The 12,628-nt window shown below is 44.2% G+C and overlaps 1 protein-coding gene across 1 annotated transcript in view; it reads left to right on the top strand.

Moving 5' to 3' along the window:
* ACVR1B (activin A receptor type 1B) overlaps positions 1 to 12,173 on the top strand; it is a 39,589-nt gene extending 27,416 nt beyond the window's left edge. The window contains exons 2-9 of the mRNA XM_066594066.1: positions 889 to 1,128; positions 2,757 to 2,993; positions 4,243 to 4,473; positions 5,560 to 5,727; positions 5,834 to 5,990; positions 7,261 to 7,385; positions 9,682 to 9,812; positions 11,348 to 12,173. Of these exons, the coding sequence (XP_066450163.1) occupies positions 915 to 1,128; positions 2,757 to 2,993; positions 4,243 to 4,473; positions 5,560 to 5,727; positions 5,834 to 5,990; positions 7,261 to 7,385; positions 9,682 to 9,812; positions 11,348 to 11,473 (1,389 nt within the window). The 5' untranslated portion in view covers positions 889 to 914 and the 3' untranslated portion in view covers positions 11,474 to 12,173. The remainder of the gene's footprint in view (positions 1 to 888; positions 1,129 to 2,756; positions 2,994 to 4,242; positions 4,474 to 5,559; positions 5,728 to 5,833; positions 5,991 to 7,260; positions 7,386 to 9,681; positions 9,813 to 11,347) is intronic.
* The last annotated feature ends 455 nt before the right edge of the window (positions 12,174 to 12,628 follow it).

Genomic DNA, 12,628 nt, shown 5'->3' with positions numbered 1-12,628 from the left:
GTATGGCTTTGCATATATCTTTGCATGCTACAGCTTTATCTTGCATCTGTGGATTGTACGGTGAACAGGCAATGATTTGTGGAAGTATTCCTGATCCGAGCAGTGACTTGCATTACAGAATCATGCCTGTGTCTAATGCAGTGGCGCCTGAGGGCCTGTAGATCTCGAGCATCCAATATTGCCTTGTTCCTTTTGGCACGTGCATGTCTCTCGATTCTCTGAATGTTTTGATATCAATAGTCTTCACAACTTTGTTGGACATTTTTCTGAAATTGTTCCATAATTCATAGATGCAGTTTTGTGTGTGTGTGTGTGTGTGTGTGTGTGTGTGTGTGTGTGTATATATATATATAATATGATCATGTGAGAAAATTGGCCCTCCAGCTGTTTCTCATTGGCACCACTTCTCCAGCCTTTGTTAACCCTGTCCCATCTTTTTTTGTGTGTGTGTTGCTGCCATCAATTTCTAAGTTTTTAATTTTATTTTTTCCTTTTTAAATGAAGTGGAAAAATGTCTTCTTTCACCTTCTGATGTTCTATTGTGAATAAAATATATGCTTTATGAGATTTCCAAATCATTGCATTTGTTTTCCTTTTACTTTTATGTACTTTTTGCACCGCGTCCAAACTTTTTTGAAGTGGAATACATTTTTCTGACTAAACTGGTTACAGACTACAAGATTGTGATGTACAGATCAGTAAAGCTTGTTATACAGAGTGACTGAAGTGCTACTAGTCCTATTAGAGGTCGTTGTAGAACACGGCTTGCTGTCTGTGGGTTTGGTTGGGAAAGTTGAACGACCGTTCTTGAAATGTTGCAATATTGCATCTATCATACACCAGTTTTTAGATGTTTAATTGATTTTTTTTGGGTTTTTTTTCTTCTAGCTTTGATCTGTCTCTGCTCTAGTTGCATGAAAACCAATTACACGTGTGAGACGGACGGTGCGTGCATGGTCTCTATTGCCAACATAGATAAAGTACAGCATCACATGCGGGCATGCATATCTGCAAGCGAACTTGTTCCGGCAGGAAAACCATTTTATTGTCTTAGCTCAGAAGATATCCGCAACACGGAATGCTGCTACACAGACTACTGCAACAAAATCGACCTCCTAGTACCAAGCGGTATGTATTAATATATAACCACAGTTGGTTTATGCGTTTTCAGCTGTTAGTTTTAAGGTGCTTTTGTACAGGACGACCGTTTAAAACGAGCGTAAGCGAACAGTAATCGTTCGGTCTAAACGCGAGCTAACGATAATTTACTTTTCGTTCGTCCATTTTATACAACATAAAAATCATTGGCTCGTTCACGAATTGTTGGGTTTGAACAGCAGTTGTTCAGTCGTTCTCATCGCTTATACAGCGAATGTGAATGACTGAACAATTTCTCATTTGAATGAGCAACAATGTATCTGCCTGTCTAAACAGGCTGCATGAGAGCGACGGGGCGGTGACGTCACTCGCCCGTTCAAATGGTAATCGGCTCTTCTAAAAAAATCCTAGGAGTGAGGCACATGGGTGTATCTTATGTTTAATATTAAGATAAATTTAATATTAGGCCTGTGTTTTAAAATGATCAAATATCTGAGTGTTCGTAAAGGAACAGACTCCAGGAAGGTAAGCAAATGCATTGACAGGAAGCCCTACGCTTGTTTCAATGTGGAGAGGAAGACATGTGGGTGCCAGATAGCACTGGCAGCAGCTTCTCTATGGACAGGATATAGATCAGGCATGCTTTAAGGATATTCCAGGACATGATTGGCAGGGACCCACTGCTACAGTCCCCACCGATCTGCTGATTGCTGGGGCCGCAGTCTAAGCAAAAAGTGCTGCAGTGACAGTGGCCTTGGAAATTGGCGGGTCACGCTGATTATCTATTGATGACCTGTGAGTCCTTAAGAGTAGGCACACAAGTCGCAGAATACCCTTCTAAAGGCCATTTTATACAAAATGATGATCAATTTGTATAAAATTTGCTCAAAAGCCATCTTTTGAGCGATAATCATTGCTTGTAATTGTGTGCCCATCGTGCACTTTTCGTCCATCGCTGAGTTCAGCTCAGCTTAAATCTGTCGTCCCTGATGAGATGGACCGCACGCTGTGTTCTCCGCGGACAGCGCTGATGCAATTCTTTCAGCAGCTGTCCCGCTGGAGAATAGGGATGTATTTAGAGAACAGACCACCCACTGTTCTCTGAATACATGCAAGTGAAGCTAGATGGCTACTAGTGGGCTGATTAGCCCATTAGCAGCTAATGCGAAATGATCGCTCAAAAATGTCAGTTTCTGACAAATTTTGAGTGATCTATGTGTATAAATGTACCTTAAGTCCCATCATGCCACAGTCCTCTTCCTGATCTGTCCAATATGATTTTTAAACATGGTTTTGTTATGTTTTTTTTGTAATTCTGATCGTGTGCATTCACCCATCAGCTCTCAATCACTTTGTTTAGGGAACTGAACCTATACTTTGCATTAAAGGTGTCTTGAGAAGTGCCTGAATGGTGGGACCCCCCCCCCCCCCCTCCACGACCACAAGAAAAAAAAAGTATCTTGTGTACCCCTGAATGAATGTAGCGGTGGTCATGCATGTGTGCTGCTGCAAATGGCCCAGCACATGTACTCAGTCAGACTGCCAGGCACAACAAACGTAATAGTTTATTCCAATATTTGCCAATAGTTGTATTTTTCATTGATAAATATATAAATAAGTACAGGTTGTAAAAGTCCTTCTGCTGCCTTCTGTTTTAGGTGTCAAGGAAGATCCACCAGGTTGGGGTCCGGTAGAGCTTGTAGCCGTCATAGCTGGCCCGGTGTTTCTCGTTGGCGTCATCATAATTGTGGTGGTCCTCTTCCACTGCCACCAGCGGGTTTATCACAACCGGCAGCGACTGGACTTGGAGGATCCGTCATGTGAAATGTATCTGGCAAAAGATAAAACTCTTCCAGACTTGATCTATGATCTGTCTACATCCGGATCCGGCTCAGGTACGGTTCTTGGTAAAAGTTTCTTTGTTTTTGTTTTTTTTATGTAAATGTGTACAAACATGAACTTAAAGGTTGATTCATTGAGCTTCTGTTGTGGATTTTAGTGTCTTTCCCTTTTTGTAGTTCTGTTTGATTTGATGTTGTGTGTGTGTGTGTATAATGAGCCTTGCTACCGTATAAGGCCCCCTGTCCACGGCCGTTGCAGAATATTGCCAATGATATTCCACCGGGTATAGGGGGGGGGGGGGGGGGTCGGTGTCAGGCTCACTGCAGAGAACTATCTGACAGGCTCACCGCGTAGAATCGCGGCATGCCACAATTTAGATGCCACGAGCGCAGAATCGCTACGATTCTCCGCTCGTGGATGCCGCGGCTGTGCTTTCCATAGCAACGCTATGGAAAGCGTTCATTGCATTACCCCCAGACGGATTATCGCCGTGGGTAACGCAGTGAACAATCGCCTGTGGACAGGCAGCCCAAGATACAGTTAGTGGCAAACACGATCATAATAAGCACAGTACGTTACAGATTTGGGAAACATAAAATCAATACATGTAATGAATATGAAATCAATATAATGAAGTAATAGTCGATCACAGAACAATCAAATACCTTTTACGCACCGAGGTACATAAACCGGCACGCTGCTCCTTTTCCACCTGGCACGTCTAGCTGTCCCTATCTACTCGTCTACATATTCTACGTGTAACGCTATGTAAGGGGAACCTGTCATCAGGTTTTTTTTTTTTTTTTTTGGGTCATCCTTAGCAAAAGCATACCTTTTGTAATGAAGGCTTTTAAATTTCCCATACCGCATGCAAATGAGCACAGAGTGGTCTGAACCTTCTGTGGTGGGCTTACCAGACTGTCTGTGTTTGCTTGTGTACCACCTCTTTGCTACAGTGGCATGATGCCGCTTTGACGTGGTCCCTTCTGCACCACCGCGGGTTGTAGGACCATAAGTTGGGGACTAGTGGCGCAGTTAAGTCTGACAGATGGACTGCACATGCGCCAATCCTGGAGCTCATGGCGCATGCGCAAGTTTGATCGCTGCGATGAATACGTAGAGGGCATCTACACTTCACTGTAGCAGAGAGGGCTTGTGTTTAGGGAGGTATGCGGTCCAGCACAGATGGTCCGTCCAGCCTACCAAGCCAGTAATTTGCACGTGGCGCTGGAAGTTCTTTATAGTATGCGTTTATAGTATATTAAGAACACTTGGCATGACCTAACTTTCTCCTTTCCACAGGACTTCCACTTTTCGTGCAGCGCACTGTAGCAAGAACAATCGTCCTTCAAGAAATCATTGGGAAAGGGCGCTTTGGTGAAGTGTGGCGCGGGAAGTGGAGAGGAGGGGATGTAGCCGTCAAAATCTTCTCATCTAGGGAAGAAAGGTCATGGTTCAGGGAGGCGGAGATCTACCAGACGGTGATGCTGCGTCATGAGAATATTCTGGGATTTATTGCTGCAGACAACAAAGGTATTGTACCCTAAACAGTATTCCTATGGAGGTGGGACAATCTTTATTGTAAAGGTACCTTTATGCGGGACGATAATTGTCAAAATAATCGATGGGAACGGCAAATTCAGGCCATAGTCGTCCCGTGTGCATGTGACCACAGACGGGGCACTGAGTAAGAAATCGCTTGCTTGTTGGTGTCAGTTGGTTTTTAGCTCACTTAAAATTAAGTGACTATCAGCAATTATGTAAAAAGGCAGTCATTAATCAAACTATTAACGACTAATTGTCCGTGAGTATGTGTGTGGGTGCTTCTTATGCTCTGTCCCTGATCACATCACAGTGACGTCATCGCAGGTCCTACAGTGTATATATAAACACAGAGCCTAACTGACAGAAGAACAAAGTTTTTGTTATGGCTCTTGGAAGGGGAGGACAAAAATAACAATGAGAATACAACTAAACCGTTATCTCAGACACAACTCGGCGGTCCTGACAGAAGACACTGAACTACTGCCACTATAGAGATCCGGTGGGCTAAAGGACCTGCGGTGACATCACTGCTGTGGGAGGAGCCATTCTGGAGTTTGGTAGAAAGTACTGGATAAACAGCAACCCAAAGAGCCACCTACAGAGCCAGACAGGAGCTACCAAAACCTGTGAGGATGTCTGTCATGTGATCACCTGTGGGGGGGGGGGGTGGAGTCAGGGATCACATGACCAGGGCTGATCACTGCATCCAGGAGTCTGCTGTGCTGTTTGTCACTGCTGCTGGATGAGCTGAAGGGATCACGATGTAGCAGAGCTGTGTGTGAGCTGTCTGGAAATCGGGATGGGTATGGATGTAGCAGAGCTGTGTGACGCATTGTGCCACTAGAAACACTGGTACTTTAATTTCCTAATAATTGCTGGTAATCTTATGAATGACAGCCTGTTTGCAGTGAGTGAAGGGTGGCGGGTGACCGAAAGATCCCTGGCCCACTTCGCCTCCATTCTCCAAACTATTATTGCTCCTGTATGTAATGGTCGTCCCGTGTAAAGGTGCCTTAGGCTTGTTAACTTTTTGACTGAACCTTATGTTTATTTTGAAAATGTCGTCTTTTGCAGACAATGGGACGTGGACTCAGCTGTGGCTTGTGTCTGATTACCATGAACATGGCTCTCTGTTTGACTATCTGAATAGATACACTGTTACCATAGAAGGAATGATAAAGCTCGCCCTCTCAGCAGCCAGTGGCCTTGCTCATTTGCATATGGAAATAGTTGGAACTCAGGGTAGGAAACTTTTGGACGCCATCACTCTCGCTTTTCCAAAATATAGTTCTAATCAACCATTGATTGATTTTATTTAATTTTTTTTTAATTACTTTTTGCTACATAGGAAAACCTGGAATTGCCCACAGGGATCTTAAGTCCAAAAACATCCTGGTAAAGAAAAATGGAGTGTGTGCCATCGCAGACTTGGGTCTTGCTGTGCGGCATGACTCTCTCACAGACACAATAGATATTGCTCCAAACCAGAGAGTTGGGACCAAAAGGTAAGTAACCTGCCTCCTATCCCTCTATTGCACATGTGTGCATTAACTTTTTTTCTTTTTTTTTTTTTTTTTCTTCATTGCAGTGGTCAGATTGTTCGTGTACTATGAACTAGATTAACTCAAACCTCATATTTAGTATTTCTAGCAACAATTTAAAGTGTACCTTGGGTTTTCTGAGAGGCATACATTCTGTATCATTATCACAGTGTCTGCAGATTTGTTAGCCTGCAGCCTGTGAGTGCACAGGAGCATCCTATGAAGATAGCTGCTCTCCATGTTGCTACGGAACTGTACCTTATGACAAAGTGGATTGCAAAAATGCTGGAAGGGAGACCCCTAGTGGCAGCCTCTTTAAACATGATTTACAGTGGTAAAGCTACTAAATTTTTAATGCAAGTATATTAGGGAAATGATGAGACTATCAATCAGTAGATGAGCAGAGGTTGTCTGAAAAGTTAGTGCCCCTTTAACCCATTCACTGGCAGGTTTAGGTAGTCTTCAGCACATTTGAACATTGTATTTTAGGAGATTTTTCGGGCGTGCCTCTAAAGGGGTTAAGGAAGGCCTGTTGGCTCTCATGACTGTTTGTTTTGGCAAATCATTGTATTCCCCATAAGGCCGCCTGCAGACGAGCGGGTCGGATCCGGCAGCGAGAAATCTCGCCGCGCGATCCGACCCCAGAGCCTGCAGGGGCGAGCGCGTACTCACCCGCGCCTGGCGGCCCCGGCTCTTTGATGTGCCGGCTGCCGCGCAGCCGGCGCATGCGCAGACCGGAGCCGGCGGCCAGGTGAGTGCGTGCTCCGCACAAAATTAGAACATGCCGCGGTTTGTTTGCCGCGCGAGATTTCGCGCGGCCAAACCGCGGCTGTCTGCATAGGAGTGCGTATTGTAATGCACTCCTATGCAGACTTTCAGCGGCGGAAATCCCGCGGGAAATCCCGCGGCGGGATTTCCGCTCGTCTGCAGGCGGCCTAATACAGGGTTACTCTAAAAGAAATGGATACTTTCAACTTCCTATAGAACCAAATACACACAACATGCGTACTACCGTAGTGTAGAGCTGGGATGAAAGTTTGTGCCGTGGAGCAAGAAATTTCAGAACACTGGTTGATGCTTTTGTGGGTTAAGTGACTTGTTTTAGTAATTATTTCCATCTTCAATTGTTTTGTATAATGATCAAGAAGGGAGAAAGATGCGCTGAATTGCGTGTCTGTGGTTGGCTGGAGAGAAGATCCTAAAACTTACTAGCTTCTTTCCTTTCCTAATGCAGATACATGGCTCCAGAGGTCCTGGATGAAAGTATAAACATGAAGCACTTTGACTCCTTTAAGTGTGCAGACATTTACGCTCTTGGCTTGGTGTACTGGGAGATTGCTCGTAGATGCAGCGCCGGAGGTAAGAGTCATCGAAAACATGGAATAGAAGACTGTTCATGAGTTGAGGAATGGTGTAAGCGTTTGGATTACCGTGCATGATGCTTATGTACTATGCAACTGCATAGAGGTCCGTGCCCTAAATTATACTCTGTGGGGCTTTCAGACGGAATGATGGTTCAAACGAGCCAATGCGAAAGCTACTTTTTATCTCTGCTTATTCTGAGCTGAAGAGTCCAGTGGGCGGAACTATCAGTAATTGACAGCTATCTGTATATGACTTTACATCTTGGGGCCATTGGAAGACCAAGCAGGTTTGAAAATAAAAATATAAAGCCGCATTTATGAATACAGGGTTTTACGGAACAGCTGTGCCCGCTCTGGAGAGAACAGTTCAGACACAGCTGCAGCGCCCCCTTCCTTTATGCTGTTACAGCATTGAGTGCATAGAGTCTGGCTTTGCTTTTAATTCCCAGTCATTGTTACAAGGCTTGTATAAAGAATCTAACTTTGGCTTGAAGGAATGCTGCCTTCCAATAGGTGGCGCTGTGGAGGTATTATCCCATCTCCTTTAGTAACTAACCAAAGACCTGATTTCTCAACCAGTCTTCACTTGGCTGCATAGTTGAAGAGGGATTTTGTATGGAAAAATGTACAGAATAGGCTAATAAAACCTAATGCAAAAATACTAAGAATCGCCTATTTTATACTGTAAAAAACTGCAGCTTCTTCTTACCCGCTTCAGGACTGCTGAATGGCTATAAACATTCTGTGGTCATGAAGTGTATGGAGCAGGCTGGGGAGCAGAGTCTGCTCCATGCCTGGCGGGTATCAGCTGTTTTCTGATTGCGTCACTAGTCCAGCGGCTGTCAGCTCACTGTTTTAGCTGCAATAGTCAAAGCTGTCCTCGTGTCTAAACAGCTCGATCAAAGGGTACCGATGGGCTAGCATGGCAGTCCAGAGCCAACTGAAGGTTCCCAGGGCTGCCACGTATAGATGCTTTTCAAGTCCTGCCCATGGCAATATCAAAAAATTTACTATATTATACACTGCAATTCTTTAGTATTGCTGTATACAAATCACAAGTTCAAGTCCCCAGTGGGGAGTAAGTAAGTGTGTTTTGTTTTTTTTTAAAATTTTTTTTAATGGTGAAAAAAATTATGGTAAAACAAAAAACCCTTTTGGCATGGTGTGTGTGTTTTTTTTTTCGTTTTTTTTTTGGGGGGGGGGGGGTTTACCTAGGAACACACGAAAGTAGGTAAATTAATAGTGTTAAATCTCTGGTCTGGAAGTGGTTAAGGGAATTTTACACAGAAAGCCCTCTGCAACACAACACTCTATATACTAATGGTGTGGCAGTCTCTGCTCTCATTAAAGTGTAGCGAGTGTGTCCATATGGGCCTTATAAGGTGTCAGGGGAACATCATCCATATGGAAGGCGCACGGGTGGAAGTTCACACAACTGCATTGAATCTAGAGTTAATTTTAATCCAGTATGAGAGCTTATTCACACTACAGTATTCTGTGAGCCAAAGCCAGGAGCGAGTCCAAAATACGGAAGAAAAGCAAAGCTTTCCGTTTTAATGTTCCACTCCTGGTTTGATGTGTGAATAAGCCCCATCAGTGATTGGTGGTAAGCCCCATCAGTGATTGGTGGTAAGCCCCATCAGTGATTGGTGGTAAGCCCCATCAGTGATTGGTGGTAAGCCCCATCAGTGATTGGTGGTAAGCCCCATCAGTGATTGGTGGTAAGCCCCATCAGTGATTGGTGGTAAGCCCCATCAGTGATTGGTGGTAAGCCCCATCAGTGATTGGTGGTAAGCCCCATCAGTGATTGGTGGTAAGCCCCATCAGTGATTGGTGGTAAGCCCCATCAGTGATTGGTGGTAAGCCCCATCAGTGATTGGTGGTAAGCCCCATCAGTGATTGGTGGTAAGCCCCATCAGTGATTGGTGGTAAGCCCCATCAGTGATTGGTGGTAAGCCCCATCAGTGATTGGTGGTAAGCCCCATCAGTGATTGGTGGTAAGCCCCATCAGTGTTTGGTGGTAAGCCCCATCAGTGTTTGGTGGTAAGCCCCATCAGTGTTTGGTGGTAAGCCCCATCAGTGTTTGGTGGTAGTTCCCCAACTTGTCCCATAAAGGCATTTTGCTATTTGCGGAATGGCGCATGCTATACAAGTAGTTCCATTACAGCCATACATGAACTGTCTGGGAAGTGCCAGTTTATACCGTATCTTCAGCTCACCCATTTTATCACGTTTCATTATCTTGTGTTTATTGCTAATTTTATAATGCAAAAACTGATCTGTGATTTCAGGCTTCCACGAGGAATACCAGCTTCCATACTACGACCTCGTACCATCAGATCCTTCGATTGAAGAAATGCGAAAAGTCGTTTGTGACCAGAAGTTACGGCCTAACATACCCAACTGGTGGCAAAGTTATGAGGTATGTGTGGAGTAGAATGGTTGACAAATGCAGAGGGACATGAAAGCATTAGAAGTGAATGTGTGGCTGTAGGATGAAGAGGACTGGCTTGTAATGAAGATGAAGCCTAAACCTTCTGCCGTTGGCCGGACTTGAGAGTCCTGTACAAGTGTAAATGTACTGGGTGCCTGGAAAGTGTGGAAGCAACCCTATAAAAGGATATCTGTTTGGCAGACTGTGATGCAATTTTGTATACAAGCTGCGGGAGGAAGTGGGAAATCGGTAAGGCCATGTCACTAACATGACGGCCATTTTGAATGCCACCATCGAAGATTCAACTCTTCTTTTTTCCAATGGGAAGGTAGGTTTGTGGAATATCGAACTGGCAAATCACTAGAAAAAAAAATGGTGGGCTTCATTTTAACAACTTAATTCGTTCTCAAGTTAACACCGAGATATTTTTTCATTATGGGAATTGTGAATAAGGAAGATGTAATACCTCCGCAGCGCCACCTATTGGATGGCAGCATTCCTGCAAATTTAATGTCAAACCCTATATACAGGTCTTAACAATGATTGGGAATAGAAAACCAAGCCAGATTCCATACACGGACAGCTGTTTCTGGGTATTTGCCCCTCATCAGTAGGATCCTGGCTTGGCTAGAGAGAGGCCTGTGACGTGAGTCGGAAGGGGGATTGTTTCTCCTTGAGGAGAGCACCTAGAAGATACGTGGAGACTTATAAGATCATGCACGCTCCTCTGGGTAATATGCAAATAAGGAAGATGGAACAATACCTCTGCAGCGGGAATTGTAAATGATGGCGATATCTCAAGCAGAGATCGTCAGGTCAACGAAGCACACTTATCGTCACCACAGATTTCATATACCACCCAATCGGACCTCCCGTTACCCATAGTGCGCTTGCCAAACTTTTTCCAAATCCTAAGGGGAACAGGTTCTGCTTGAGATTACGCCATCATTCACATTGCCTGGAACTAAATAAAATCGCAGTTTCACATGGGAACAAATAAAGTTTTTTATAATAACGCTCGCCATTGTTTTTCTGATGAATGTCTTTGCCAGTTTGGTGTCGTCTCGTGTGGAACAACCTCTACCATACATTGAACCCTCTTCTTAGCCCGCACAACATACTTTAAAAAAAATATTTGACCCAAAATGCTTTCTTTATTTAAATTTTTTTTTTCTGTTTCGCCTCCCAAAAAATTAAAAAATTGTTGCTTCCTCCGGTCCAAAATGGGCCGTGTCACTAAGGGGAAAAGTATAATGTGTAAAGCTTACTAATTGTGAAAGTTAGAAGTTAACGGGGTTGACCACCACCCTTCTAGCTGCTTTGCTGCAGATAGATGTTGGTCCAGGTTGGTACCCATTTACCCCAATAGGGCTCTGCCTGTTGTACCAACTCGGGCCGCGGCACAGTGTACTGAGCTGTCTGCTTCCCGCAGCGGAACCGCTAGAAGAAATGGAGCCCGCGTTCGAATACGTAGAAGGTTCTGTAGGATGAGTTTTAAGTTGTTTGTGTTTCTTCCTGATCAGGCTCTCCGGGTGATGGGAAAAATGATGAGAGAATGCTGGTACGCCAACGGAGCGGCACGTCTGACGGCGCTGCGCATCAAGAAAACACTGTCACAGCTCAGTATACAGGAGGATGTAAAGATCTGACGCCTCTACCAATGCTCCTGACAAAATGTGGAAAATTTCATACAAGCTGCCATGATGTAGTACATAAGTATGAGGCCTACCTCAATGTTTCTTCCCAGACAACTGCCAGTTGAACAATGGGGCCTTTTGGCCAAAATGGAAGAGAACAGCACACTTAAATTATATGTTTGGGTTAGAAACAGGAACTTTTTGTTTTTTTTTCCTATTTTTCCTTTTTTGTCTTGGCATGAAGATACGGAATCAGATTCAGGTGATTACCGCATTGCCTGATTTTTATCATTTTTTCTAATTTTTTTTTTTCCAATGAAATTCCCATGGTGGCACCCCACCCCGTCCCTTTCCATCTGTGTAGGGTAAAATCTACTCCATCCAACTTGCTTAAAAGTGGTATCGCCCAGTACACCCGACCATCCTCACCTACTGGTTCAGGTCTTTATTGAGCAAGCTGAGGTTTTGCTTGGATTTACCCTAATCACGAACAAGGAGATTCCTGTTTTTTTGGAGAAAAAAAAAAAAAGACCGTGTTCAGGCTCTGCACACTGACAATGGAGCTCGAAAGCAAACCCTACACTGTCCATGTAGAGCCGCGTTCATGCATGTGCAGGGGTGTGTGTAGCTAATTTTTTGACCTGTGTTTTTTGTAGGTGCACAACGTGTACATGTGAGCTTGTCTGCATGCGCCAATATAAAGCTCCACTTTTTCGAGGTGTCGGTATGTAGATCACTTGTTAAAGTGACACTTCATGTAAAGTTTGCATACAGGGCCACTTGTCACCTTTTTTTTTTTTTTTTTTTTCCTAACTTTTTTTTTTTCCCCCAACCTTTGTTTTTTGGCAAAACCCAAACTTTTTAGCTTGCTTGAACATAACGTTTAACACTAACATCCGCTTTCCAGGAAGAGGAGATTTATGCTGGCAATAGAAAATATTACAATAAAAGACCCTCAGCTTGTGCTCTCCGAGTTGGATGTGGAGCGAGGAGGACAACCTGCAAAAATCCATCGTCATTTGTAAATGAATCTCAGGTGTCAAGCATTTGCCAACAGCAGGGATTTTAGATGTTTGTGCTCATTAAATTGACCGGCGCAGGACGATGTCCATCCTTTTTTTCCCAGCCTGCCTTTTGGGAAGGGGTGGGGGGCGGGGGAACTGACAT

This window comes from Eleutherodactylus coqui, chromosome 1 (assembly GCF_035609145.1).
Source record: "Eleutherodactylus coqui strain aEleCoq1 chromosome 1, aEleCoq1.hap1, whole genome shotgun sequence".
Classification (NCBI taxonomy): domain Eukaryota; kingdom Metazoa; phylum Chordata; class Amphibia; order Anura; family Eleutherodactylidae; genus Eleutherodactylus; species Eleutherodactylus coqui.
This window is presented reverse-complemented; position numbering and strand designations above follow the sequence as displayed.